This window comes from Pogoniulus pusillus, chromosome 17 (assembly GCF_015220805.1).
Source record: "Pogoniulus pusillus isolate bPogPus1 chromosome 17, bPogPus1.pri, whole genome shotgun sequence".
Lineage (NCBI taxonomy): Eukaryota > Metazoa > Chordata > Aves > Piciformes > Lybiidae > Pogoniulus > Pogoniulus pusillus.
Window position 1 is genome coordinate 8,974,199 of NC_087280.1, and position 27,095 is coordinate 9,001,293.

The 27,095-nt window shown below is 38.4% G+C and overlaps 1 protein-coding gene across 10 annotated transcripts in view; it reads right to left on the reverse strand.

The window, feature by feature from the left end:
* Positions 1-27,095, reverse strand: part of TCF12 (transcription factor 12) — a 204,110-nt gene that overhangs the window by 47,641 nt on the left and 129,374 nt on the right. For all 10 annotated transcript variants that reach the window (XM_064157538.1, XM_064157543.1, XM_064157540.1 and 7 more), the window contains exons 7-9: positions 23,285-23,349; positions 5,824-5,959; positions 2,773-2,825 (exon numbers count right to left, since the gene is read on the reverse strand). In XM_064157538.1, the coding sequence (XP_064013608.1) occupies positions 2,773-2,825; positions 5,824-5,959; positions 23,285-23,349 (254 nt within the window). The remainder of the gene's footprint in view (positions 1-2,772; positions 2,826-5,823; positions 5,960-23,284; positions 23,350-27,095) is intronic.

A 27,095-nucleotide genomic window follows, 5' to 3' on the forward strand; every position in this document is an offset into this window, starting at 1 on the left:
TGTTCACTCAAGCCTGGCTTGAGCTAACAGTGAGAAAAAATAAACTACTGATTTTTTAGTTTTTATCATCCCAATACAGCTTTACATTTAGTAGCTGTAGTTTAACATAAATGCTTGCATTCAACATTCAGAATGTTTTGGGCAATGACTCACCACCTAGCAACGTACAAGAGGAAAACTTAAAAATGCATTTGCCTGGTGCATTTCATTTTAACAGTAAAAGGACAAGTTCAGATTTGAGTTCCATTCCAAAAAGCAAATAAACAATTCATTAGCAGTTTTCCCTGGAACTGTATTTACTTTAAGTCCAGATAAGAACATACAAAGCTGCATAAACCTCAAGGCTAGTAACTGCAGAGAATACCTTACAAATACAACAACTAGAGAAAGACTTTTAAAAAAAAATTGTTATTAAATTACAGCTAACTAGGAAATTAAATTACTGTTGAGCATCTGTGGACATGGTAGCCCTACACTAAAATAAAAACACAGCGGAAAATATTTTAGAAACACAATTTAAAAACCAAATAATCCTCCCCCCCCAAACATATCTAACATCAGGTATCATATTCCTTGTCACTTGCTATATTATAATTAAACTTCTCTTTACTACCTATTAGTTAAATCAATTTTTATCTTTCCCACAATACATTCTGACTTCTTTAAGACAACTTAGATAATTATCTATTCAAATTTTCTATGATGTTCAGTGAGATCTAGTTTTGTGTAATCTTCGACATATCTCTTGTCATGTTTTTTTGTTTAGGTTTTGGTTGTTTTTTTTCCCCCTCCAAAATGTATCGCTTTACTTCTAGGCTCTCCTCAGCACTGAAATACAGAGAAACAGCACTAGAAATCTGCAGCATTACAATCATTGATTATTCACAGTAACTGCATTTTCCTGGGCAGATTAGTACGATGTCAATATGAATAAAATTTATCAGCATTTTGTTGTCTCCACTCTCCTCTCAGAACAAGAATAAAATGAAAACCGTTTGAAAAATATTGCTGCTTAAAATAAAAGCCCAGTAAGAGAAATGAGAGAAATTTTTCATTTGCAAAAATGATCTCTTTACCTGGCTGACGCTACTAAATACTAAGCATGTAACATAAGCTTTATTACTTGCCTTGAATTACAGTAATAAATTACATGAAAATTGCACTGCTATGTGTTTTAGCTTCTCTGACATTTTAAATATATTTTTGTTAATCTAGCAGAAATCATCTGCTAGACTGTAAAGCCACCCTACATAACAAGCAACTGTTAAAATGTAAATTGCCAAACTATTTTTAGCTGCTGCTGAAGGGAGGGGAAGGAAAAAAAAAAAAAAGCTGGGGGGGTGGAGGGGGGGGAAGGAAGAAGAAGAATATTCCTGGCCTCGGGAATAATGATTTGAGGCATTGTGTTCATTTTGTTTATCAAGCAGCTATTCAGCCTCTAGTGGGGTCCAAATGCTTATGCAAGCAAAAGCTCACAAGAGTGCCTGCAGCTGCAATCCTGGCTTCCAGGTAGGCTGCAGGTTCAGAGCACAGCTGCCCCAGGCTGTCTATCCTATCGCAGCTCCATCTGGAAGTATGGTTAAAATAAGATTTCAGATCCCAGTTTCTGTATATATCACCGCAAGCAGGGGGAGGGAGAAAGGAAAGAGAGGGAGGAGAGAACAGGGGAGATGCAAGGACTAGAAGACACCATCCGTCCTTCAGACTCAATACAAAATAGAAAGCTCAGACCCATTTTGCTCCCACTGTACTGCTGCTGCCTGTGCAGCATGTTCCATTCAGCCCATCCGGCTCTGAGTTATGACTCAGCCAAGTGCACCTGCGCCCATGTGTTAAGCACTGCCAAATAAAAGCCCAACAGCCATTTCCACAACAAAGAGATGTACCCGGCAAGGCAGCGGGGCTTCCCCCTCCCCTCCTGCTTGTTCTGAGCCGCGGAAAAAAGAATTCTGTCCTTCACTTCACTGGGGATTTTTCACTTCACGTGGATTTTTAAATGCAGATTCATTTATAAACAATTTTCTTCCTTTTAAGAATAAAGCATATTTAATACCACCAAACACCCCTATAGCATTAGATTATCACAGCCATTAATGATTTTTCCACCAAAACCCTTCCAACCTTTTTCATCAAAGCCCTTTATTCTCGAAGGATAAATTTTCAAGCAAAGAGGGATCAACAAACTAGTTGCTTGAAAGCATTCCTGATGCTAGGCTGAAGTTAGGAAAGGCTTAATGAAGGCTTTAAAATCCACCAGGGCTTCACAATGAACATCTGACTCAGTGATTTATGCATATTAATAACCTCAGTCCTACTGAGGCAAGCTGAGCTGTACATGTCCTCCGAATCTTAATGTCTTCAGCTCCACTGGGATTATTACAAATGTAAATTTCTAAGATTCTCAGCTATTAATCTCTGTCTGTCCTCCTGTTCAGCAACATAATGACTAATTAAACATCAAAAGACCTGTACAGGATATCTTCTTTGACAGCTCCTGGCCCAGCTCTCTTCCCAAGAGAGGAATTCAAATGACAGGGACAAGTGGGTAGGAGCATATGAGCAAGCTACAAATCACTGCTATGAAACCTAAAAATTCCACATAAAATATGTACTTAGTCCTCTAGAACCACTCCCAATTACCTAGCCTAGCTGTTCATGTCCAGCAGATAAGACTTCCCGGTGCTAAAGTTAAGTCATTTGTATGTATGTCAGGTAAAGAGAGTGCAATTTAAGCCAATTTGTTTACTATAAATAAAAAAATGTAGTACTTACAGAAGAAGGCAAACCAGGGGGCACCTTTCTTACTTTCTTTGTCTGTAGAGGATCTATACACAGAAAAAAAACAAACAGTATTTCATCAAATATCTACAGGAATAAAGGAAGAAACAGCTGGGCTATACAGCTTTTTTCTTTCCAGGATAGATTTATTATTTCTCCATGCCATGCATTTTTTCTCATGTACCAATGAAACTTGTCTTTCACATCAACACAAGAATATAACATACTAATGTTCTTCTCTAAAATAAAGCTTTTCTAAATGATTATTTTCAGTCTTTTCCACAAGGACAGCAGTTATTCCTAGGAACACTAACACTGATGGGTGCACTAATATACTTACTAAGAAACAGATTTTGAGATCTATGAAAAGGAAAATGGGACTGATTAGTGGTAGAGAAATGCTTTTCCTTCCTGCACTTAAGAGTAAAGTTAGAATGATTAAAAAAAATAGAATTTATGACATGTTGAAGTACGAGTTATACTCTGAAAATATTCATGTGATGTAAATTTCTATGGCTTGTAAACTATACTAAGGTTGTACACAAATAGCAAATCTAATGAGCTTTTAAGTAATACAGGCAATACAACTCAAATTTGCATGTAATAGTAAAGTTGGAAGTAGGATACCTGTCTCTTTCCAGCAACTGTCACATCACAAAAGCCCCCAGCAATTTTACTAACTAATCAAGAATCTGAAACAGTTTAATCAATTACTAATACAATTAATCTGAACAGTATAAATGCAAATTAGAAGTGAAGTGATGTTCCAAAAACACAGTATCTGGCAGGATTATTGGTTTGATTAAAATACAGAATTCATGTTTTCCTATTTTCGTTTACAACACTTAGCCACTGTTTTCCTATAGGACAAGATAAAGGCGAGATATGGTGAGAATATCTGCTGAATATCTTCACTATGATCATTCCCATTGGGCATGTTCAAAAGAAAACAAAAGGATTTCTGGAAAGGATATTTAACACTGCACTCAAAAGTGTCAGCTGGAAGGAAACACTGCTTGGTTTCAATGAATTTAGTAGCAATTTTTAAAAGTTTGTTAAAGACCTGGTTAGGCTACTCCTTCTTGGAGATTAAATGTCCATAATTTGACCTAACTTTAATTTTCCAGACAGCAGTTTTGCAACATTTAACTGGCCCATAAAAAAATATAATTTACAATTATATTTCAGACATACTTTTTCATGTCATTAGAAACAAGGCTTGATATCAGAGTACACTTCCTTTTCCTGGCATTTCTGAAAAAGCATTTCCATAAATTTGTAACTACCATCTGACATGCCCAGGTTACGGTCCCCCAGATTCAGCGATGACAGCGACAGGAGTATCATGTTGTTACCAAGTTGAACAGGTTTATATCAACTGAGCTTTACTTAGTAGGAAAAATAAGTAAGTCTCCTACTCTGAAGACACCACACTTCATATAATTTTGTTTAATTTAATGATATCTAGAACTTACCAAACTCTATGGAGTTTTCAGAAAAAATTAAGTTAATCATGTATTTAAGTATATAGCAGGAATCAAACAGACTTACTTAGGGCTCTCCCTCAACAACTGCTTCATACCTTTCTGCCCACATTGGTGTCACACTCTAACAGCCCCCCCATTACTCAAACCCAGAGCAGGTTACTGTTACCAGTATTAATGGTTTCTCATTATAATCAATTAAATGGAAACTAAAACTTAAAATAATAAACCCCAGCTCTTCTCTATCAAATTTCAAACATGCTTCCTAACAGCAATTTCACCAAACTTTCCTGAGATTGTTTCTTTTCTGAGGCAGATCTGAAGAACTGCTCTTACATTCTCATATTCTGAGGAACATGAACATTACAAATCTATTTTTAAATAAAGACAACCCCAGATTAAATGGTGGTTGTCTTGACAACAGGTTTAGAAGTCATACAGAAATGGCATTTTAAAACACCTACATACATAAACACACACATCTAAAGGTAAAGTTTCAAAGTTAGGTTTTTATAATTAAAGATGTCAAACAACAAATTTCAAGCATGTTCAGGACTATTTTAACGCTCAAAGAGGTTGCAGTTCTAGTTCACACTCAAGTTACTTCAAGAAACAATTTGCATTTGATGAAATGTTATTTTGGGTAAAAGATGGTTTAAGTTATGTGGTTTCAATAACTAAGATTTTGTCATGGAACAGAAGTGCTATAGACAATGAGAGGCATTAAAACCCCAAGCACATAACTAGAATAATCCTAATAGCACAGCATGTTAACATTGAAATACAGTATCCTGTAAACCAGAATATCAGGTTACAGACTCTCTTTTCATACCAAAAAGTACTCTTCTTAAACTTGCACACTCAGTTATTTGTGATCAACTTGCAGCAGAAATGACAGAAGAGCTGGCTCACTCAGGGTTCCATAATTTGATAAAAACTCTACAGAGCTATGAAATATTATCAATATGACCAAGCACGAAATTCCCACTTATCCCTAAGTGCATCCCAGAAGAAAATATTAATGCTGTGATACAACTGTAGCAATTTTTAAGCAAGTTTCTGCCTGCTTATTTTGCAGGGTAGTTGGATTTTGAAATTAACTACTAGCTCCAATTACTACAAACTTTAAAGGCATGTTGAACCAATTACAATGAACTATATATTACCCAGAATAAAGTTACTTTTAGCATATAAAAGGATAATTGTTTCCCTTTTGTGTCTTTCCCCTGCTAAATAATGGTAATGACCTCAAGGTCAGGCATTTCCAGGAGTTAATGATGGCATGGGTTAAGGGCACTCAGCTGGTCATCAGCTCCTACCCATCTGTCATTATTGCTTTTGCAATTATGGGGTTTACTGGAGTTTGTTTGTTTTATAAGCAATACTGACCAGTGCTGAATCCAAACTAGAGTCTCAAAGAAAACCTTCAGAGTTCCAGTTCCTCTCTTCTATAGCAGTCTGTGTTGCTCACAGAGCAAACTCCGGTATATATAAAACAAGCTGTCAAGTCTGCAGAAATGCATCATGAGCATAAGTTTTAAAAACTGTCCATATTACTCACCAAGAGCTGGTGAGTCATGAAGTGGTCTTCTGCGTTGATTTGTGCCAGAAAAAGGATAGTAGGGCGTTCCAGGTTTTCCAGAGGATGACAGCTGACCTGGACTTCCAAGCCCCATGTCAGACCGAAGCAGACTAGACTGCAAAACAGAGAAAAGTAAAATTAACTGCTATAGTAACTTGGCTAGTAAGATACCAGGCTCAGAAACTATTAACCACAAACACCACTCTTGGCTTTTATAAGTATTTACTGGGCTTTTAGTGAAGGTCTTCAGGGTAAACAAAAAAAAAAGCTGACTTAAAAAAATAGTATTCAGAGAATATATAGTAGCATAATTCAGAAACAGCAAGTTTGGCTGTGAGCCTCCAGACAAACACAACCATTTCAGTTTAAAACATCTGAAAGAATCAATTCATACTTAAACTCTAAATCAAAGTCACAATACTTTGTTTAGTTTGCAACAGAACACTTTTTCTATTGTACAATATAAACAAAATTGATAAAAAAACTAAGAGTTTATAACGTGATGTTAGGTTTTAGCACATACTTAGAAATCCAGACTTACTGCATTCATGAAAACATGGAATAGTTGTCAAATATCAAACACAGACAAAGGAGATAACATGAGATTAATGCACAGAACATAAGAGATCATGACACTTAAACTTCCAACCAACAACATAGTTGAGCCCTATCTTTTTTGTTCCCTTTCCATGCAGGAAATCTGAAATAATTCCAAACATTAACAGGCAAAATATATATTGTTTGGCCTCACACTACGTGGATTTCTTCTGTGAAATTGAAACGAATGTTTATGATTTACAAGAATGTAATTTTTCCATGGTTGATGCTAAATTGAGTCTTGTTTTCATCTGAAAATCCCCAGACTTTCAGTGAAGCCCACAGAAGTCTGTAGAGAAAAGATGACACTACCAGGCAGTAAAACTGCAAACACTCCTAGCGCTCGTATGCAGCTTTCCTCATGCAGCAGCAGCCATTCTGCATTACACATCACTAAGGACACTTTGCTTTTACTATCTGCAAAAATCAGACAGTGTTTTAAGGCCACCATGGTATCAGCAACCTTCGGAATACACTGATTTGATTTCTTCATATTTGGCCATTATATACTGCAATCTTCCCAGAGGCTAAAGGAGGTGAGGCACAGCTGTTGGCTGGCAGGACAACAGTTAATGTTTTGCCTACATTCAAATGATGCTAACATTTCGTTGTCTGATGATGCCAAGCAAAAACCTGCTGATTGAATAAACTTCTATACCAAAATAAACTCGAAGTGCCACCTAGTTAAAGCTTTTCCTTCAGTCGCACTATTCCAAAGCCAGCTTTTCTCCCCACCACAAACCACTCTCAATGACAAAGTCCACATGCACATATGGATTCCAAAGGCTGTTAAAACAAGCAGGCCTGCAGACTGCATCATGGAAGGAACTGCTCTAGCACTGTTGCCTTCTAGACCTACAGCAGCCCATCTGAACTCAGAAGCCATTGTTCCTGGCTTTCTGAGGCCTGAAAACTCTTATCCATAAGCAGACAGAGGGTTTGGATTACATGGTATCATTTAAACTGGTTATTTTGGTGTGGTGACTTGTGAAAGGTGAAGTTAGCTCACAGGGCTCTCAGTAAGTTACTAAATCCCTTCTAACTTGCAATGCACTAGAATTAGCAGAAAACGCAGAATAAATATAAAATTATCAACCTTATGAAAAAGAAGCAATAACCTCAAATTATTTCTCTAGATAAATTTCATCTCTACTGAGATGTCTATCTTTCACTTGTCTGATGACTAATTTGAGCATGAAAATCTTCTATTTTAATTGAAGAGTGGGATGTGAAAAAGTCATCCTGTTACAAACTACAGGATGGTCCAGAAGTATTAACTATTTCCTACAAGTCTGAAGAATGAAGTCATAATCACAGAATCAACCAGGTTGGAAAAGACCTCTAGGATCATCGAGTCCAACCTATCACCTAACCTTTCTAATTCACTAAACCATGGCATGAAGTGCCTCATCCAGCCTCCTTTTAAACACCTCCAGGAATGGTGACTCCACCACCTCCCCGGACAGCCCATGGGCAATCACTCTTTCTGTGCAGAATCTCTTCCTAATGTCCAACTTAAACCTGCCCTGGTGCAGTTTGAGACTGTGTCCTCTTGTCCTGTCACTGGGTGCCTGGGAGAAGAGACTGAGCCCCACCTGGCTACCACCTCCTTTCAGGTAGTTGTAAGGAACAGCAAGATCTCCCCTGAGCTTTCTCTTCTCCAGGCTGAACAACCCCAGCTCCCTCACCTGCTCTTCATAGGGCTGTACTCCAGCCCCCTCACTAGCCTTGTTGCCCTCCTTGGGACACATTCAAGCACCTCAACATCTTCCTTAAACTGAGGGGCCCAGAACAGGATACAGTACTCAAAGTGTGGCCTAACCAGCACTGAGCACAGGGGCAGAATGACCTCCCTGATCCTGCTAGACATGCTATTCCTGATACAGGCCAGGATGCCATTGGCCTTCTTGGCCACCTGGGCACACTGCTGGCTCATGTTCAGTCACCTGTTGGCCAGTACCCCCAGGTCTCTCTCTGCCTGGCTGCTCTCCAGCCACTCTGTTCCCAGCCTGTGGTACTGCATGAAGTTGTTGTGGCCAAAGTGCAGAACCCAGCACTTGAACTTGTTAAAACTCATGGCATTGGACTGCGCTCATCTGTCCAGCCTGTCCAGGTACCTCTGCAGAGCCCTCCTGCCCTCTAACAGACTGACACATGCTCCCAAATTGGTGTTGTCTGCAAACTTACTGATGGTGGACTCAATCCCCTCATCCAGATCATCACTGAGATATTAAACAGGACTGGGCCCAGCACTGGTTCTTGGGGCACACCCCAAGCGACAGCTGCCAGCTGGATGTGGCACCATTCTCTGGGCCCAGCCATACAGACAGAGTGCCCCTGTCCAAACCAAGGACTGCCAACTTGGCCAGGAGTTTGCTGTATCAGACAGTATCAAAGGCCTTCCTAAAGTCCAGGTAGACTACATCCACAGCCTTCCCCACGTCCACCGTCACAAAAAGAGATCGAGGTGGTCAAGCACGACCTGCCCCTCCTAAATCTTTGCTGGCTGGGTCTGATCCCCTGGCCATCCTGTAGGTGCTCTGAGATTCCACTCAGGATGATCTGCTCCATTATCTTGCATAGCACTGAGGTCAGGCTGATAGGTCTGTAATTTCCCTGGGTCCTCCTTCCAACCCTTCTTGGGGATAGGCACCACACTGGCCAGCTTCCAGACTTTGGGGACCTCTTCAGTGAGCCAGGACTGTTAATAAATGATGGAGAGCGGCTTGGGCAGCTCATCTGCCAGCTCTCTCATCACTCTAGGATGGATCCTATCTGGTCCCACAGACTTTTGAAGATTCAAGAGGCTCAACAAGTTCCTAACTACTTCCTCCTGGATTACAGGGGGGGCATTCTGCTCCCTGGCCCCGCCTACCAGCTCAAGAGGCCAGCTGTCCTGAGGACATTCTGCCTTGCTATTGAAAATTGAGGCAAAAAAGGTGTTAAGCAACTCTGCCTTTTCCTCATCTCTAGTCACTACATTCCCCTACTTGTCCAATAAAGAATGGAGGTTATCCTTGGCCCTCTTTTTGTCATTAATCAATTTATAGAAACACTTCTTGTTATCACTCACAGCCAATGATGATTTAAAATGTTAAAGCACAAAAAAAAGTTTTCCCTCAACTTAACTCCTTCATTCTTATTCTTACAATAAACTCATCTTTAAATCAGAATTGGTAACATAAAACTCAAAATAAGATACTTTATAAAAAGCAAAGTGATCTCTAAAGGATACAGAAAAAATGTGGAGGGGGGATTCTGCATGTAGACTGTTTCAATAATTCTGGCTTTGACAAACAAAAGTTTGTTTTGCAGAAAACAATGTTTACCAGAATATCTGGCTTACAGTGTGCAAGGCTGAATTTAGGAAAGATGCTCATCTAAACACTGATTAGACTTATAGTGATGAACACTGTGCAGGAAACCTGGGCAACACTTTGTGAAAAGCAGTTCCTCCAAACACTGTCCAAAAGAAGAAATGAGACCAGTTCTGCACTTAGCCCAAGATTTGACCTTCACCCCAGTATCACACAGGACTAAAGGGTAAAGTCTTTACACAGACACTGGGTAAGAAGAGGGAATACTGTGATAGTTGTCATTTCAAGTAACTGAAGCAAGGTCCGCCTCACAGAATCCCAGAACCACTGGGGCTGGCAGAGGCCTCTGAAGGTCGTCTAGTCCAGTCCCTGCTTACTCAAAGCAGCTGTCAAACACAGAAACTATGTTCCATTCACATTAAAGACAACCCTCCTCACTCCCTGACAGCATCTCCTTCTGATCATTTGCACTGATTTTAGAAATGCAAGGGGATCCATACAGACACTCCCAAAGAAAGGGGCGGGAGGGTTATCAGTTCCTCTGGTCTTCCATTCCTTAAGGGGGAGGGAAAAGAAGATAACCAAAAAATAACAAAAAAAACCCAGAAAACACTCTTAATTTCACTTCTACCAAGTCATTCCAAAAGGCATCTATCTGTATCTTTTCCAGACTTAACCTTCAACCTTCACCTCATGACATTTGCTACTCTTGCTTTTGTCCTAAGCACTGCAGTTTTCATTTCATGGGACCCTGAGTTTCAAAGCAGCATGGCTACTACAACATGAAGTGCACAAGTAATACTATACATACTCAAGTAAATCTCAAGCTATACAACACACTCAAAAGAAGTTTCCCAATCTATATTGCATTGTTAGTTTGGTATTTTTTTTTTTATTGTTGGTTTTTGCTTTGTAAAGGCGGGGGGGAACCCCACAACCTTATTTTCCCATCCCCACAATCAAATGAAGTATCTGTTTAATTTTTTGTTATTGTTCCTTAGTCTTTCAAAATAAAATAAAAATAGATGTCATTAGTTCAGCTTATTGATTTTTCTGCCTGTCTGAACCAATTGAGAAGCAATATTGATTAGGACTGATCCTTTCCTAAGGGCATCTGATAAAGAAAGGAATACAAAAATACCACTGAGGATAGCAAAACCAGCTTTGTATTATCAGCACCAAGCTTCTCCTGACTAAGTGCCCAAGGTCCCTGCACAGAGGCAGATCGCTTACATGGTAGTGTGCAGTATTCTCCAAAGAGAATGTTCACGCTTCCTCCAAACCTCATCTGCCAAGCACGGATCCAATTACTAAAGAATAATCAATGACTGGTTATTCTCCTGAACGCTGCCAAGTCCTGTCTGCATTACCCTTATAAATAAACAGGCAGCACCCTTAAAAATTTGCCTCGGTGGATTTTTTTACAAGGCATATTCAAGCCCCAAGACAACAAAGAATCTATTTAAAGCAATATATTCCCCAAAAATCTGTGTCCGATAACCAAGCTAAAAAGAAAGAATTAACAAAAGACAATTAAAAACCTGAAAAGGCTTTTGTTACGATCAGCTAAGAATACAGCAAGCCTGATTTCAAAGGGAACAGAGAAAAAGAGGTAAACATGACTGCTTCTCAAATTTAGCCCTTTTATGAGAAAAAAAAGAAACAGTTTTGGCAGCCTCAGGGCACATGGCATGGCCTGACCCAAAAAACCAAGGCTTTTACAAGGGCCACTATCTAGACAAATGCTTTAAAGGGGTTCTTCCTCTAAAAACTATTCTCATAAAAATTAAATGCAAGAGAGCCATCTATTCAAACACTGCAAGGATGAGGTGGGGGGTAAAAGGATCTTATCTACATATGGGGGGATCAGGGGGTGCATTTATGCACCTTTGTCACAGAAAACAAGAAACTTGGTATTGCAGCTGCACTTACGTGCACGCAAAGGTAACTTCCATGCAAACAAGCTAATCAACCATATGCTTATATCAAAATGGTATGCCTGAGATAAAAAGAAGCTCCTTAACATATTTTAAAATGGTTTTTTAATTTGATTCTTTTGAAGAATTTGAGCTTAAAAATAAGAAAGAATTAGACTGCTTCAAAGTTTTATTTCCTCCAGCTCAACTCTATAAATCTGTAGAATCCCAAAGATACAATCTGATGCCAAAATACTGCTCTGTCTTCAGTGCACTTCTAGGACATTGGCCAGCAAAATTCTACTATGTTGGTAAACACTTTGATTTTCTTACTCTGATATAAAAATGTGGACAGGTAAGGGCCTTACAGATGTCCTTAAGTAATATTCCTTGCAGATCTCTAGCATCTAGGCTACACATAGACAGGAAAGCCAAGCTATCCTGTAGAACACAGAAAACCTTTCTAATGAACACACTCCCTACACTACACTATCATATAAGGTTTTAACTTCTCCAAAATGTGTTCTAGACAGTTAGCCTTGTGCTTCTGGGTCTAAATCTTGTTCATAGTTGCTTTTCTAAAAATGCACATGTATTAGTACACACTTTCAGGAACTCAGATTTCCCCAGTGCAGCCATAGCCAAACCATGCAGTATTTTCATCCAAATGCAACTGTGTGCCTTTACATTATTCATTATTTTCTATCAAAAGAATAATATGGTTGCGAATAAAAGCATTAGCCCATTATATGCAACTGATTATGACAGGGCCATTGTGGTAGCATAATAAGGCAGGCTGCTTTGGCAGGGAAATGAGAGCTGCAACTTACCAACTGCAAACTATAGATTTTGAAGCCACAACAGCTCCCCTATCCCTCCTCCCAGTAATTTCATCAACTACATTTTCTTTTCTCCCTTTTTTATTTTTTTTTTTTTAATTAGCTCATTTTTAAAGTTTATTCTTAGACTCCCAGCAGTCAGCTGTCCCTATTTAAGGCAGGAAAACAGAAGTGTTAAAAACCCCAGCACTTTAGCACATCCCTTGCCTTGCTGTAAACCTGAAATGCTGCACTGGGTAGAGCAAAAGTTTCACATACACGTGCTTTTATTCAGTGAGCCAGTTGGATGACCTAAAAGCATGCATAGAATGTTGCAATATTTCACATCTTGCCTTATAGATAAACCTGACAATTTGCATGAGCTATTTAAAAGAATGTAACAAAATGGGGAAAGTCAAACTCTGCTAAACTTGCAAAATCCCTCAGCCAAGTTGTATATGCCGCTACTCCGATTCCAAAAGAAAGCAGAGCACAAAATGACACATTAAAAATGCTCTTTAAGATACTAGTACAGCACAGATGTTTGGGCTGCAAAAAGATCACTCACCTGAGTTTCATATAAGCAAAAAAGTAAAATAACCAAGTTACAGAGTGCTGAATTTTACTTTACTGAAGTCTCCACTCCTTGGAAACTGTAATGAGTATGCACCCCAAAATAGGAACTGAATTTTGAAAGAAAAACCCACTAACATATGACGTAAATTCATTTTAAATTTAAATTCCAGAGATATGTTTGCAATTATCAGCATGTTGTTAAAGAATCTCATCCTGAGAATGTCATCAAATAGTAATGTGAAATACAGTGTTACCATTTTGAGAACAAAGGGACCCTGAATGAGTAATCAATAGCAACTGGCAGAAAATGAGGCATTAATTATGATCCTCTCTAGTGTTTTGTCTCAAACAAGGTTTCATTAAATATATTGTGCTAACCTGTACATCTTCAAGCCATTACCAATAGGTTTGATCAGATACATTTTTGGTTTGTTTCAGGAGAAGGAAAATATCAGAATTAAAAACAAAAACAACATCTGAAGTGTTATATGATAACTTGAACACTTTTTCTTGATCAATTTAAAAGAAATCAGGGGTTGCTAATAGAACATCTCGGGAGAGGATCCTCTAACAACATGCTGATAATTGCAAGCATATTCCTCATTTAAAAAAAATACTCAGATCTTATAATCTCAGCGTAGTCTCTTGAAAATTTAATTATCATCTCCTATACCTAAAGTATCACGCAGGTTTGAGAAGATAATGACAGTCATCCATCAACTGCATCCTGCCAGTGTAATCAGGCTAATCTAACTCACTGGAGTAAAAAACAGCTACCTAGGGTACTAAATACTGAAGTGATGCAGCATCATAAACAAAATAACAGACATTTAGTTTTACTGGCTTCCCAATTAATGTGAATACTGAAGAATATTGACTTATCAATATATTCTCTTTTCACACCAAAGCTGTACCAGATCACCAGGAGCTGCTTATTCAACCTGTGTACCAAAGCAGAATCTTCTAGTGTGGATAATTCTCTTTAGGTGTACATATACTGAGACTGAGCAGAGGGACACAGGCAGGAGAAGGAAGAAGTTTACTCAGAATTCCATAGATTCCCCCCACCCCACCCCAGTAATGGGAAAATTAAAGATTCAATGAGAATGGAAGGAAATGGTTTTAAAATAACTTGATTAGTACAAGTATTTTGAGTGAGTCCCCTCCTTCTCTCTTGCAATAATGGCCTTCATACACTGACGCTGCATACTGGAGAGACTACAAATTCTGTCTTGTGCTTCTAAAAGCAGCACCCTGCTGATATTGGTGTCCAGTCCCCAAGGTTATGCTGGCTCAGCTTGTCTTCACTCATTCCCCCAGGCAAGGTATTTTTGCATTGCTGACTGAATTCTAGGAAGGCATTACTAAGCATTGTGATTACAGGTCAGGTTCCCCTCCCTTTGCCTTTGAATCTTTTTGCTACATCATGAAAACAGTAATTTGAACAGCTTCCTTACTGTGATTATTACAACAGCATAAGGTTTGAGGAGAACTACAAAATGTCGGAAGAGAAGCAGCTGAGCAGCTATTCATCTACTTCTTAAGTTTTGGGTCCCAGCCTTTCTGCTTTTCCCTATGATTACTACATACGAGCGTGAGAAGTTAACACTATAATAAAAGATTCTATGCTGACTGTTATTTACAGAAGTCAGACTATGAAGGATATTATAAAGCTCAAACTATCCTTGCATCTGCTTCTCTATGCATCTTCAGCAAAAATATTTTGAAAGATTTCAGGCCATTAGGAGAATGCTTCATGTACATGGTACAGAGAAGTTGTGCATCAACATTTTGTGCTGGTTTGAGCCTAAGTGGAATATTTTAATAGGAAAAAATAGATTGTAGGCTGTGAAAAGAAAACAATTGCCATGTCTACTTCACTCACAGGTCTGTTGAGATGTATAAAAGCAAGGACACAAACACAGATAAGACAGTCTGTCTGTTGATGTCTCTCTTTTCTCCTTGGGCTTCTGCAGAGGTAAAGAGGTGGAAAGAAGGTGGAAAGGTGGTTGGGAGCCCCTCCTGGGGACTCTGGTTTCTGAGAGGGGTATTGCATTTCTGTACTACTTTCAACTTGTATACTTCTGTATATAGCTGTAAATATTTGTGATATATTGTAAATATCTGCTTGTATATTGTGCTAAGCTGTAAATGTAGCTTCCTTAACTTCCAGCTGACTGAATCTAGTCTGGTCAATTTGGGAGGGTAGGGGTTAGGGGGCGAGGGCAGGTAACTCCCAGACCATCACACTCTTTCACACAACCAAGAGAAAAATCTCACTTGCTCTAAGCATCAAGTCAGAAAACACATAACATCATGAAGGATGCAAAAATATCATTAATATAGCAACCAGATAATGTCTAGGACTTAACCTGAAGAACCTATATGACCAAATTAAAACTAAGTCAATACTAAAGTGCTCATAAATGGATAGATGAGTCCAGTAAATACCTTAAGATACAGTTCTCTCCATTTAATAACAAGTGTTATACTTGTCTCTCTGCTCTTCAAAAATCTGTGCCATTAGGAGCAGACTGAAAAGCACACCACTAAAACCAATGCAAGATGAACGGCTCAGCTCCATGGGAGAGGAATCAAAATGGTAAATGTGTCTTGTACTTCTTTCCATCCATGGACTATCTGCTCAAGCTGCAGTCTCTCTGAGCTGATCCTAGGCAGCAAATGCTTAGTAACATGTTGCTTACACCACTTGTATTCCCATCTTCCAGTTCTATCCAAGGTCTGTATTCATCTTGAGATCAGTAACATGTGTAGATGCAAAGTTTGGAAAGGGACTTCATCTCCCTGAAGTAAGAAAGGAAGGTAACTGGGGCTCAACATACTGCAGTAGTTACAGGCAAAAGGAATAAACACTTCAAGAAAATCCAAAGGACAGTCTAGCTCATTCAAACAGACAGGTATGGCTGGGAGAATTAAAATCATCTTCTCCCCCACCCTCCAATACTGCAATGAATTCTCAATTGAGAATCACCCAGTTTTGAGGCAGTAAAATTAGAGACAAACAGTAACCGGCAAAGAAATTCTGTCTGTACTTCATGGTGGAACTGTTCCCCTTGCAGAAATAGCATTTCTCCCTGAACTATTACTTCCTAGCACCTACTACCTGCTTCGTTTCAGGGTATATCTTCCCCAGTTAACTTCAGGTGGTCACCTCCAGCTCTGAAAAAAGCCATCTAGTTTGTATCCAGTAGGTATACTTTCTAAAAAAAGCCTGCAGGCTCCTTATCTGCTGAGAGACAAGAGATATTTTCCCCAATAACACAATAAGTAACTCACTTGTAATAAATCACAACCATGAGAAAGTTAACATTGCTTGATTTCACCTGAGAAGCAAAATGAAGCAAAATACAAAGTTGAACATGCCATCTGCCCTTAAATGAAACATCCCTCTCCCCACCTTAGCCTTTTAAGACGGTATCAGCTGGCAGAATCCATCATTGCTGCTTCAGTTAACATTGTGTCAGCCTTTCCTTCAGAAGCCATGTTTCTCAGAGATAGATAGCTCAGCTGTAAAAATCTGCTTTGAGGAGACACCTTGTATCAAAGGTGTCAGAGGAGATTAAAAAGAGAAAATTTACAAAATAAAATCAGTTTGTCAGCTTTAAAGTTGTATTGGTATTAGAACTCCACACTTGTACAAGACTTTAAAAAAAAAAGTATTTCCACAACTCAGTATTACTTAGATTTAAATAGACACTACATTGTCTATATCATTTCTAAAGCTATGTGAGGAAGCAAGGTGCCACTGTTCTTAGTATATTCTAAGATCTTGCAGATAAGATGGGTCCAGAATATCATGCATTTTTCTGCTTCGTTGTGAAGATCTGTCTAAGACATCACAAATTCAATCGTGCACTGGGTCAGAAGGGACCCTCAAAGGTCATCTTGCCCAGCCCCCCCTGCAGTGAGCAGGGACACCAACTACATCAGGATCCCTAGGGCCACAAGCATACTGCCACCAATACGCAGGAACAGCTTCCTGCTTATAAAATAAACCCCTCAACCTTGTGGGCCCATAATTGAGGCAATCTAACATCTTTTATTAGTACCTCAGTAAAGTCTAAAATTTATTCTAAAACTACAAAATGGTAGTTCCTGTGTAGCATCTATGCTTTTCTATAGTTAGCATGTTTCAAGCATGTATATTGTCCCTTGTTATACACAATTACATTGAAGTGTATATTATACATAATAATTATTATGAGGAACTAATTTCAAAGCATTTAATTTTTAAAAGATTTTTTTTTAAAGCTGAAAGGATCCAAGACACACTGACCACAAGGCTTAGTCTAACATTCTCCAGCATCCATTTTAGCACAGCACTACTTCCTCTACTATTCACTTAAGTGTGGTCTAAATAAGCCTATTTTAAGTCACTCCTGAGGTAAGTTATTTATATTTTTCTATTAATTTAAAGGCTTTCATTACTTCCTCCCTTCTTTTTTCCAGTAACACTACAATTTCATAGGAACAGATGGCACATACCCTCAACAAAGAAGTGTCATATTTCTCTCAAGAAAGACAAGTAAGAATAGATGTCTTAGAAGAAGTAATGATAAAAAAAAATCATATATATAGTTTTAGGTGATGAAGAGAAATGAAAACTGCAGAACTCCAAATATGTGGGGTGGGGGCTTCCATAAGTAAACTTCAGACATACATCAAGTTACCCAAGATGAAAATACCTGGTGTCCAATGGCCCAACAACAGAATAGCTGATGTATTCATTTTACACAGTTGTCCATTACTCCATCTTACAGCTAGACAACTCATGCACATTAATATTAGCCTAGCACAATGGCCTTTGTAGCAGTGAATTGTTACAACTTAGCAAGGCATCCCAGAAGCTACTGCAGAGACATGCTTCTGCTACTTAGGGACTCTACCTGCAGACCGAGAAAGACTGGTCCAGCAGCTTTCACACACATTTAAAGAACAACCATGATTTAATATGTGATGCGATACCTTTTCCTTCTTTGACTCACACACTTTAAGCAACATTTGAGCTGTCAGATACCACTGAAACCCTACCCTATCCAAGTATTAAGAAATCACTCATTTCTTGCACTCTTGCCACTTCGGAGTGTTTTATTCCTACAAAATCTCTATTTCAAGTTACACTCTTCATACCCTTTTTTGTTTTACAAGTTTTGTCAATAAATCTCATTCTGCTTCTCATACGCATTTTTATACACTCTTGTTTCCTAACATTCACATTGTTGTCTGTTTAATGTTATCTGCTTCTTTACTAGATGCACCCATTACTATTACAAAGTTTACACAGCAAGCTGGTATCTACAGAATCACAGAATCCAGATGCTACTGTGGATACTTGTTTCCAGCCTTCCTTGCGTATTTTCTCACTGAACAAAAGAATTGACATTTTTGCCTATGCACAGTATGAGCGTGCTTTTATGCTCTTCTTCAACAACTCAAACTTCCAGAATTCTACCCTTATTATACCTCTTCAACCTGTGAGATGGCCGTTAGAAAGAGTGTGCATTGCAGAACTGTTCATTCAATTTCAATTCTGCCCCAACTGTTTTAAAGTCTTTTTGAAGAGGCAACTTAATGACTGTGCAAAAGCAAAGACATATACACTTACAAACATTTCTTTTGCCCAAGTGATCATCTATTAAATTGTCCAATAAATTCGTGCTGAAGGCATCTTTTGGTTTATTTTGAAGTTCTTTTAGTATTTGTTAAGAAGTGACTTAAAACAATATTTTTTGGAACAAAACCAAAACACAGTTTTTAGTCTGTGCAGTATCTAACAGCTAATAAAGAGACTTTCATGCTTCCACATTTATTATTTATCACATTGCTAAATTTACAGACAGAAAGATGCATACATTTAAAGGTCCAAATTAAATTTTGAGGAAAGTTTTCCTAAGTCAATAAACAAAGAAGGGTCACACATGTTTACCAAAAGGCCAACAATATGAATTCCTATGTTACAGTATTTTTCAGTATAAATAACTAGAGCATACCCAAAACTAGCTTTCTGACTGGTGTCCAGTGAGGTGAACGTGTCTATGCTGAATGATAGCAAAGGCAGAAGATGAATGAGTTTGTTCCACTTACTAAATCAGTAAACAGTCAGCTTGTTTTTTTTCCTCCAAGGTGATACCCAAGAAACAGAATACATTTAAACTAACTGAAGAAATACAAATCATGCTCTCAATAGGCCACTACATCTGTCTTAATATTCCAGTGTGCACGCAGGTTGTTTTTCTGATAAAGAAGAAATCGGCAAATCCTGAAAAGTTGCCTGAAATTACATCTTAATATGTTTACTTGAAGTTTATTCCCATATGGAGCACTAAGTATGGTGCTAATGTACATTAAATGTTACTGTCGTACTGCAAAATTCAGGCTAATTTAATAATAATGCCTGATGTGCCTTACATCATGTAGCAATGATGCAGTAATACGCTGCTAAATGAGTCACCTCACATTAGCATCACAGGAATAGCAGAGCTGATGGCTACTGAAGGAAAAAAGCTGTAGCAATATTACTGGAAGCACTGATGGAGTAGCTTTCTGTTGTTGGACTTTTGGTTTGTTTGTTTTTTGGTTGGTTGTGTTTTTGTTGTGGTTTTTCGTCTTCATCTAAAAAATAAAGATACTAAACCAGCTTTGTTTATTGCCAATATGCACCAAAAAGATGCAGTAGCAACAGAAATGAGTTAAAATTTCACCTGCTACTACTAAAGAGAACACTTACAGCACACAATATCATATAAATTCTTCATATGCTGTATAGCAGTATGCATTTCATACTGTATGAAGCATGTAGTAGCATACATATATGCATCCTGTACTTTATAGTTGTATATATGTTATGCAGTTGCACATATTTATATCACTTCATACAGACTAAGCGAAATGTATTTAGTAAATAGAACCAATAGCTTGCTCCTTTATGCACATGTTTTACAGATTTATCATCATATAGAACATATATATACTGGACAGTTACAAAAACAAATGATGATATGTCTCTCTCTACAGAAAGTTTACACTTCAAATGAAACCTGGTGAATGCCTCTTCAGTCCTTGCCTAACATACATTAGATTTATTACTCAATTTTATCTTCTTTCTGGAACACAGAATAGCATGTGGACTTGGAGAGGAGAGGAGATGTGTTCTCTCCATATAATAAAAAAAAGAATCCATAACAGTTATTTTTCACACATAATTGTTTAAAATTAATACAGAACGTTAAGGCAATAGTCACAAACAATTTGCTATCTTCAGCTTAGTGATGCCAGTGTGGGAAGAGAGACTCTTCCAGGCACATGAGAACAGGCACCATTAGGCTAAAGGAACATTCTCCTCTTTGCCAATTATCCAGGGCACTTACAGGCTCATGGGGATAAAGCTACCTTCTGCAAAGACCCACAGAAACAATTAGAAGAATTAGTCTAACAGCTACACATGTATTGCACATTTATCTCAATTTCATTTTGAAAATAGTGCAGATTCCTGGCTTTCTTAGAGCTCAGACTTGTCAAAGCAATGTGCAGTGCCAGATGGGGACCTTTTTGATGATACTGGAAATGGGAGTCACATTCAGTATCAGAAGTCTAGTCTTGTTTCTTTTACATAAGGTACAGTTCTCAGTATTACATTACAGAAACTTGTGAGAAACTCTTCTTTATTACCAGAAGCTTTCCGAAAATTTAATCTATACCAAATTCATCACTTGTGCAAAAGATGCCCTTCCCAAACCTGCAGTTACACAGGCAATAGGAATGGTGGGATCCACCCCCCCCCAAAAAAAATAATCAAACGCTTCCCTCACCTCCAATTTGAAGACACAGAGACATTATGTGTAGCCACATGGTATTGCATTTCATTCAGACAGAAAACCAGAGTTTTCACATTTCTTCTAAAAGCTGTCAATTCCTTGTCCAGGTTATTGTTATGTTTTTTAACATTCATCTAAACCAGCTCTGCCTAAGTCTTGATACCTCATCTTACCCACCCACTCAGAAGCCTACACATTCAACAAATCATGGGCAAGAATAAAAAGTCAGTTGGAAAGATGAAGAGTATAATGAAGACCTGCCAGAAGGAGAAGGACAATGCAGTACAAATAAAGCGAAAAAAAGGCAGGCAACTCAGAATTTGATGGCAAAACAATAGATAAACACAAGTTTTAATGTAGCACACAAACATACACCATTAACCTTACTAACACTAAGCCATACAACACCATGTAGATTAAGAAAAATCTAACTGCCTTATCAAACTGTTACTTGCACCAAACAGGTCCAGTGGTAGTGCTAGGATGCTCCTTTTTGGCTTGCTTAAAACACTTGATGGAAATAAAACCTGGAAATGCCCACTTGACAAATATTTTATCTAACAGAGATTAGCCATATGTACACTCCTGTGACTAAATGCTACACCTGAATCACATTTCTTTATTTAAGTCTCTTAGGTTTTTAAGCTGCAATGAGAAATCACTCACACAAGCTCCTGCAGCCTAACTATAAAGCCAACAGTAGTTAACAGTCCATACAAACCACTGTTTACTTTCAGTGAAGGTTGAGAAGCAAGAGTCTTAAAAATCTCAGTTTACATCAGTCTTGAAAATTTTCATTCCATTCCTCTGTAAACTTAATGGGAGGTAAAAATTAGAACTCATCACACATCCACACCGAGTTATTAGTATTACTTACACGAATGACACATGGAAAGAACTTTGTTAAGAGAAGAAGAGGTTAGAGAGTATTAGCAGCAGTTAGGTATTTTCAATTCATATGTTCCCAGTAAGACACTCCAAAGACTTGCTTTTGAAACCTCAGCCACTGCCTTGCTAAAGACATGGTTTAGAGAGAATGGAGATATAAAGAATGAGGACATACAGAAGCATTTTCCTCCATGGGAAGCCAAACAACAGAAATTTCACTCATTATCACAAACAAAACACATTTTTATACTAAGTTAACATAAACCCATTTTTCAATATGTAATGTTAACTTAATGAAAGATAAATGGGGAAATGAATGTGCTTACAAACTAATGTCAAATTTATTATATTTAAATACAATACATATGGAGTTATTTGAACAATAGCAATAACGTTAATAAAATGTTTTACTGTCTAGACCTGCAATAACATGAAACCTATAACCTCACCTTAGAGAGGTACTTTACTTTTTGTGAGAATATTACTGAAAGCTCACCCATACAGTTACAAATAAGTCTTTGTCCTTCACACCTGTGTTGCAGAGTAGTAGCAAAGGCTGCAAGAACAATCCTTTCTTAATAGGGGAAGCAATGTTAGAACTGCATTGCCACATGGTGCTGCCCACTCGCATTTTCCAAACTGCTAGTTAAAAGACTCAAACTCAAGATGTCAAACTGCTATGCTAAGTTTCATCCTCCAGAAGAAAGGTATTCCTGAAAATACCAGTTGAAAACTGATATCCTTTTTAAACATTCAAGCTTCCTGGACATTCAAACCAGATTTTTAAACCATGATCTATATTCTTCATCTAGCTTACTAGAAAAAACACCAAAGAAATCTCCATTCTACAATGAAGATCTAAAGAGAACATTTTCTTTAATTGAAGAATACACCATCAAAACCCCCCAAATGAAACAGCATTAGGATAACCTAATTGTTAAAAAATTGAAAGCCTAGTAACTGTTTTTCTTTAAAAATGTACATGATCTCCACTGCAAGTAACAGTTAACAGATGAACTGTGTCCTGCAATTACTAATTTTTTTGGACAAACTACATGAAAGATCTCATTATCACAGACTCATGATGTGCAGTAAGTATTGGTCTGTAATTCTGTCTGCAGCCTTGGAAAGAGGAACATGTAACTGCAAAGGATAAGAGAATTCATTTCATGATTATTTGTAAGAAGAATGCAATACAGAGAGCTGAAGCACATCACTCAAAACGCTCAGATAAGTAACAATTACCCTTTAACCGAAAGGACGACTTCATACTCTTGGGATACACAATCTGTTTCACTTGCACACACATAGCAGAAGTATCTCCTCTAGATGGATGCAAGGCAATTTGACCACATAGAATCCAGAAAATGTATTCTGCAAATTGTAGAACCCATTCTCTTTTTGTTACATTTGGTATCCTAACACATTCAAGGAAATTCAACTAAATTTTAGTTCAAATTATTCCATTTGCTTTCCATCACCACTATACTTACTTGACAGCCAGGTAACCCCGTATCTCTACCATACAATGGAAATGGACCTCTGTCTGATGTTTTCCCTAAAAGAGAAAGACATCTGAAATTAGTTTCTTTTTAAAATCTGCTATATATTTGCATCAGTTGTCCTTATATATATATATACACAATTCAGAAAATCTTTTTGCACCATAATAAAGTAACAAAAATTAAGTTGCATACATAAAAATAGTGTTTCATACATCTGCATTTAATCCATTCAGCACTACTGTAATAGATGACACACTCACCTAACTCCATTTAAAAAATAACCAATCAGTAAAAAATAACTAATGCAATTTTTTTATTGTTACAAAAGCTCCTTATCAGTAAGCTTAACTAAGAAGAGAAAGAAGTCCAGCATCCAGCATCACTTCCATTATCAATGAGCAAAGGTAGAGACACTCTCAGACATTTTTCATTCCTATGTGAAAATAATACATAGCTGGTGTAGTGTGAGGTGATGAATACATTAAGCAGTAAAATAAAACCAATAAAGCCAGATGAAAAGTTAAGAAAAACTTCAATTCAGAACAACAAGAAAGTCCACACCAGTCTCTAATCATGGCTGAAATCTTCAGCTCTTGACACTCTTAGAGTCTTAAAACTCTTTCATGTCCTGTACATTTCAGTCAGGTACATAAGTCAAGCCATACAACTGCTCCAGACAGCAAACCAGACTCTTCTGCCATACATAAAATATCTGCCTGTAGGTAGCATATACCAAACATGGTGCAATCTGCAGAGTAGCTGCCCTCTGGCACTGCTATCTGACAGCACAAGACAGGAACAACATCGCTGACAATTCCAGAACTACTTACTGCTGTATTTGTTGGTCATGCCACTAAACTGGCATGTTTATATATTAAAACTCAGTGTAAAAAGTCCCCAGTAGAGCACAGAAGTTCATCGATCAACATTTAAAAAAAACCCCAACCCTTGAATAGAAAGAAGTCTTTGCTGAAGAATGCCAAGAATCAGACAGTCATCAAGTATGTGCATAGCAGGAAACAGTAAGTGTTTATGCGGCCAGTAGGACAAGGGAGGTTATTCTTTCCCTGTACTCAGCATTGCTCAGGCCACACCGTGAGACCTGTGTCCAGTTCTGGGCCATTCAATTCAAGAGAGATGCTGAGATACTGGAACATGTCCAGAGAAGGGTGACAAAGCTGGTGAAGGGCCTGGACACAAGCTCTATGAGGAGAGGCTGAGGGAGCTGGAGTTGTTTAGCCTGGAGAAGAGGAGGCTCAGGGCAGAGCTCATTGCTGTCTACAACTACCTGAAGGGAAGCTGTAGTCAGGTGGTGGTTGGACTCTTCTCCCAGGCAGCCACCAACAGAACAAGGAGAGACAGTCTCAAGTTGTGCCAGGGGAAGTATAGGCTGGGTGTTAGGAAGTTCTTCACAGAGAGAGTGGTTTGCCATTGGAATGGGTTGCCCAGGGAGGTGGTGGAGTCGCATCTCTGGAGGTGGTCAGGCAAAGACTGGCTGAGGCACTTAGTGCCATGGTCTAGTTGGCCGGATAGGGCTGGGTGACGGGTTGGAGTGGATGATCTTGGAGGTCTCTTTCAACCTGGTTAATTCTATGATTCTATGCCTGCCCTATTTATGACAGAGAGCTAAGAAACACCCCATACCACTATTCAGTCTTATACAAAAGTCAGCATTCACAAATACTTATTTGAAAATGAATGCCATCTAAGAGAGCTAGACATTCCCTTTTCTAAACAATGTGTCACCTAGTCCTCGTAAGAAGAAAAAGGAGCCTGTCTACACATTCCCATTTCAGTGATAAATAGTTCTATGCTATCGCAATTGCACTTCTAGAACAGGAGTTATTCTACTTTTTCTGATTTTCTCTCTCAGTAACAAAAAAAATCCCTAAGTATCATTGCATAAAACTAAAGTGCGCTTAAATGTTCATTTTAAAAGTGCATCTTGTGCAACACAAGTGTGCAAGACAAAGTTTGACTCTCTTGGAACAACATCTCTGCAAGATTATCATCTGAAATGCAAGGACTCTGGTCATCAATAGTTTGCTTGAAAAATGGCAGCTCTGCTATAACAAAGGGAGAGAAAAAGGTAACATTTTTCTGCTGAAGCAATTTACTTCTAACAACTACTGGGTATCAAGCAAATAAAATACGTAGCATGCAGAATAATATGAAGTAGGATGAATCATGCTGTTCATCTTAAACCAGAGTCAGCATTTTCTTTCCAGAAAATGACAATCTTATACCACATGATAAACAACTCCAACTGTAGTATGCAGTATTCTAGGCAGGCTTTAAAAACAAATATTTGTAGAAGAGTCAATTACAGAAGCTAGAAAAATTATGATTTAAATTACAGTTTGTGCACTAAGCAAGAAAATGTTAGATAAGAATGCATAAAATCATATCATTTAAATGTTATCACTTCAAAAGTTTGGGAGGTTCATGCTATAGGAAAAAGAGCTGATGTGAATAGCCCTGCCTATACTAAATTTAATTCTAAGAAATTATCAAGAAAAGTCACGGCTGCCTGATACTGCACTGCCTAAATACTTCTGAAGAACTAGAGCTGGAGCAAATTAGAATTTAACCTGAGGTCCATCACCTAAGCTTTTCCATTAAGGGTCTGGAAAGCAGCCTAGGTCCAAATGCAAGACAGTGCCTTTTGTACAGAGTCTCCCAAACATGTGTGTTAGAAGCACTTCGATACAACTCTCAAAGCTGCAATGGTGTCACCATGGTAAAAGTGTGAATTTTTAAACAACCACACACAAAACAAATACATGTTGAGCCCACACTCAAGGCCTGTCCCTGGTTCTCTTGTGCTGTGGAACTTCATCCTTTCGTCCCTTGCTGGACTGGAGTGCTGTGCTAGCAGCATGATCCTCACACTTGCATTGCAGAAGGATGGGAGAGAGAAGGTGACCTGGGCACCACTAGAGCACATCTGCTGCATTGTTTCCAAGAGAAGAGGACAGAGTCTACCAACGGTCCATGAAGCTTCAATGATAACTACACAGAAGAGGTTTCCCAGCATTGTGCTGTCTGGCAGTATTACAGGAGGGTTCACTATCAACATAGTGTGAGAGTATTGACTGCAAATTGTCTGTTGTCACTTAAGCTGCTCCTTTTCAGGCACAATGCTATTCTCACCATTTAAAGGATAAGTAAATGTCACAGGTAATGTTTACCTGTCAACAGAAAGAGAAAACACTCAGGGACTGCTCCATGTAGTAAGTCAAGTATTTGAAAGATAAGCAATGCCAAGTTTGAGAAGATGACACTTCCTCACTGGTTTAACAAACTAGTAGGTCCTATGCACATTGCCTCATCAATGCATGGGCAGTCTCAGGCATGTAATAAAGCCCAAACACACAGCCAAATATATCAAAGCCAAATCTCTTGGGTGTTTTTGAGCTTATCTCACAGATTCCTAAATTATTCAGATTCTCTATGTATTGACATATGACCATAAAAATGTAGTGCTTACTCTAACAAATCTGGAGTACTGGAGTATCAGTGTCTATGAGCAGGCAAACTTAAAAAACACAGCAATGCTGAAAGCCAAAGCAGATCCTGAAATGCCTGGCAGGTCTACCCCAAAGGATTTGCTTCTGAGATTGTTATACCCTCTGTCTGACCAAAACCTCTCCACGCTGTCTCATGAGGGCCTTGTCACAGTGCTCACTACCCAGATGGCAACAGTATCTTTTTTACTATAGCTGGAAATACAAAATTCATGTTTTGCATTAAGGGGACATGAGGAAACACCAGTTGGAAGGAAAAGGGTATGCAAAAA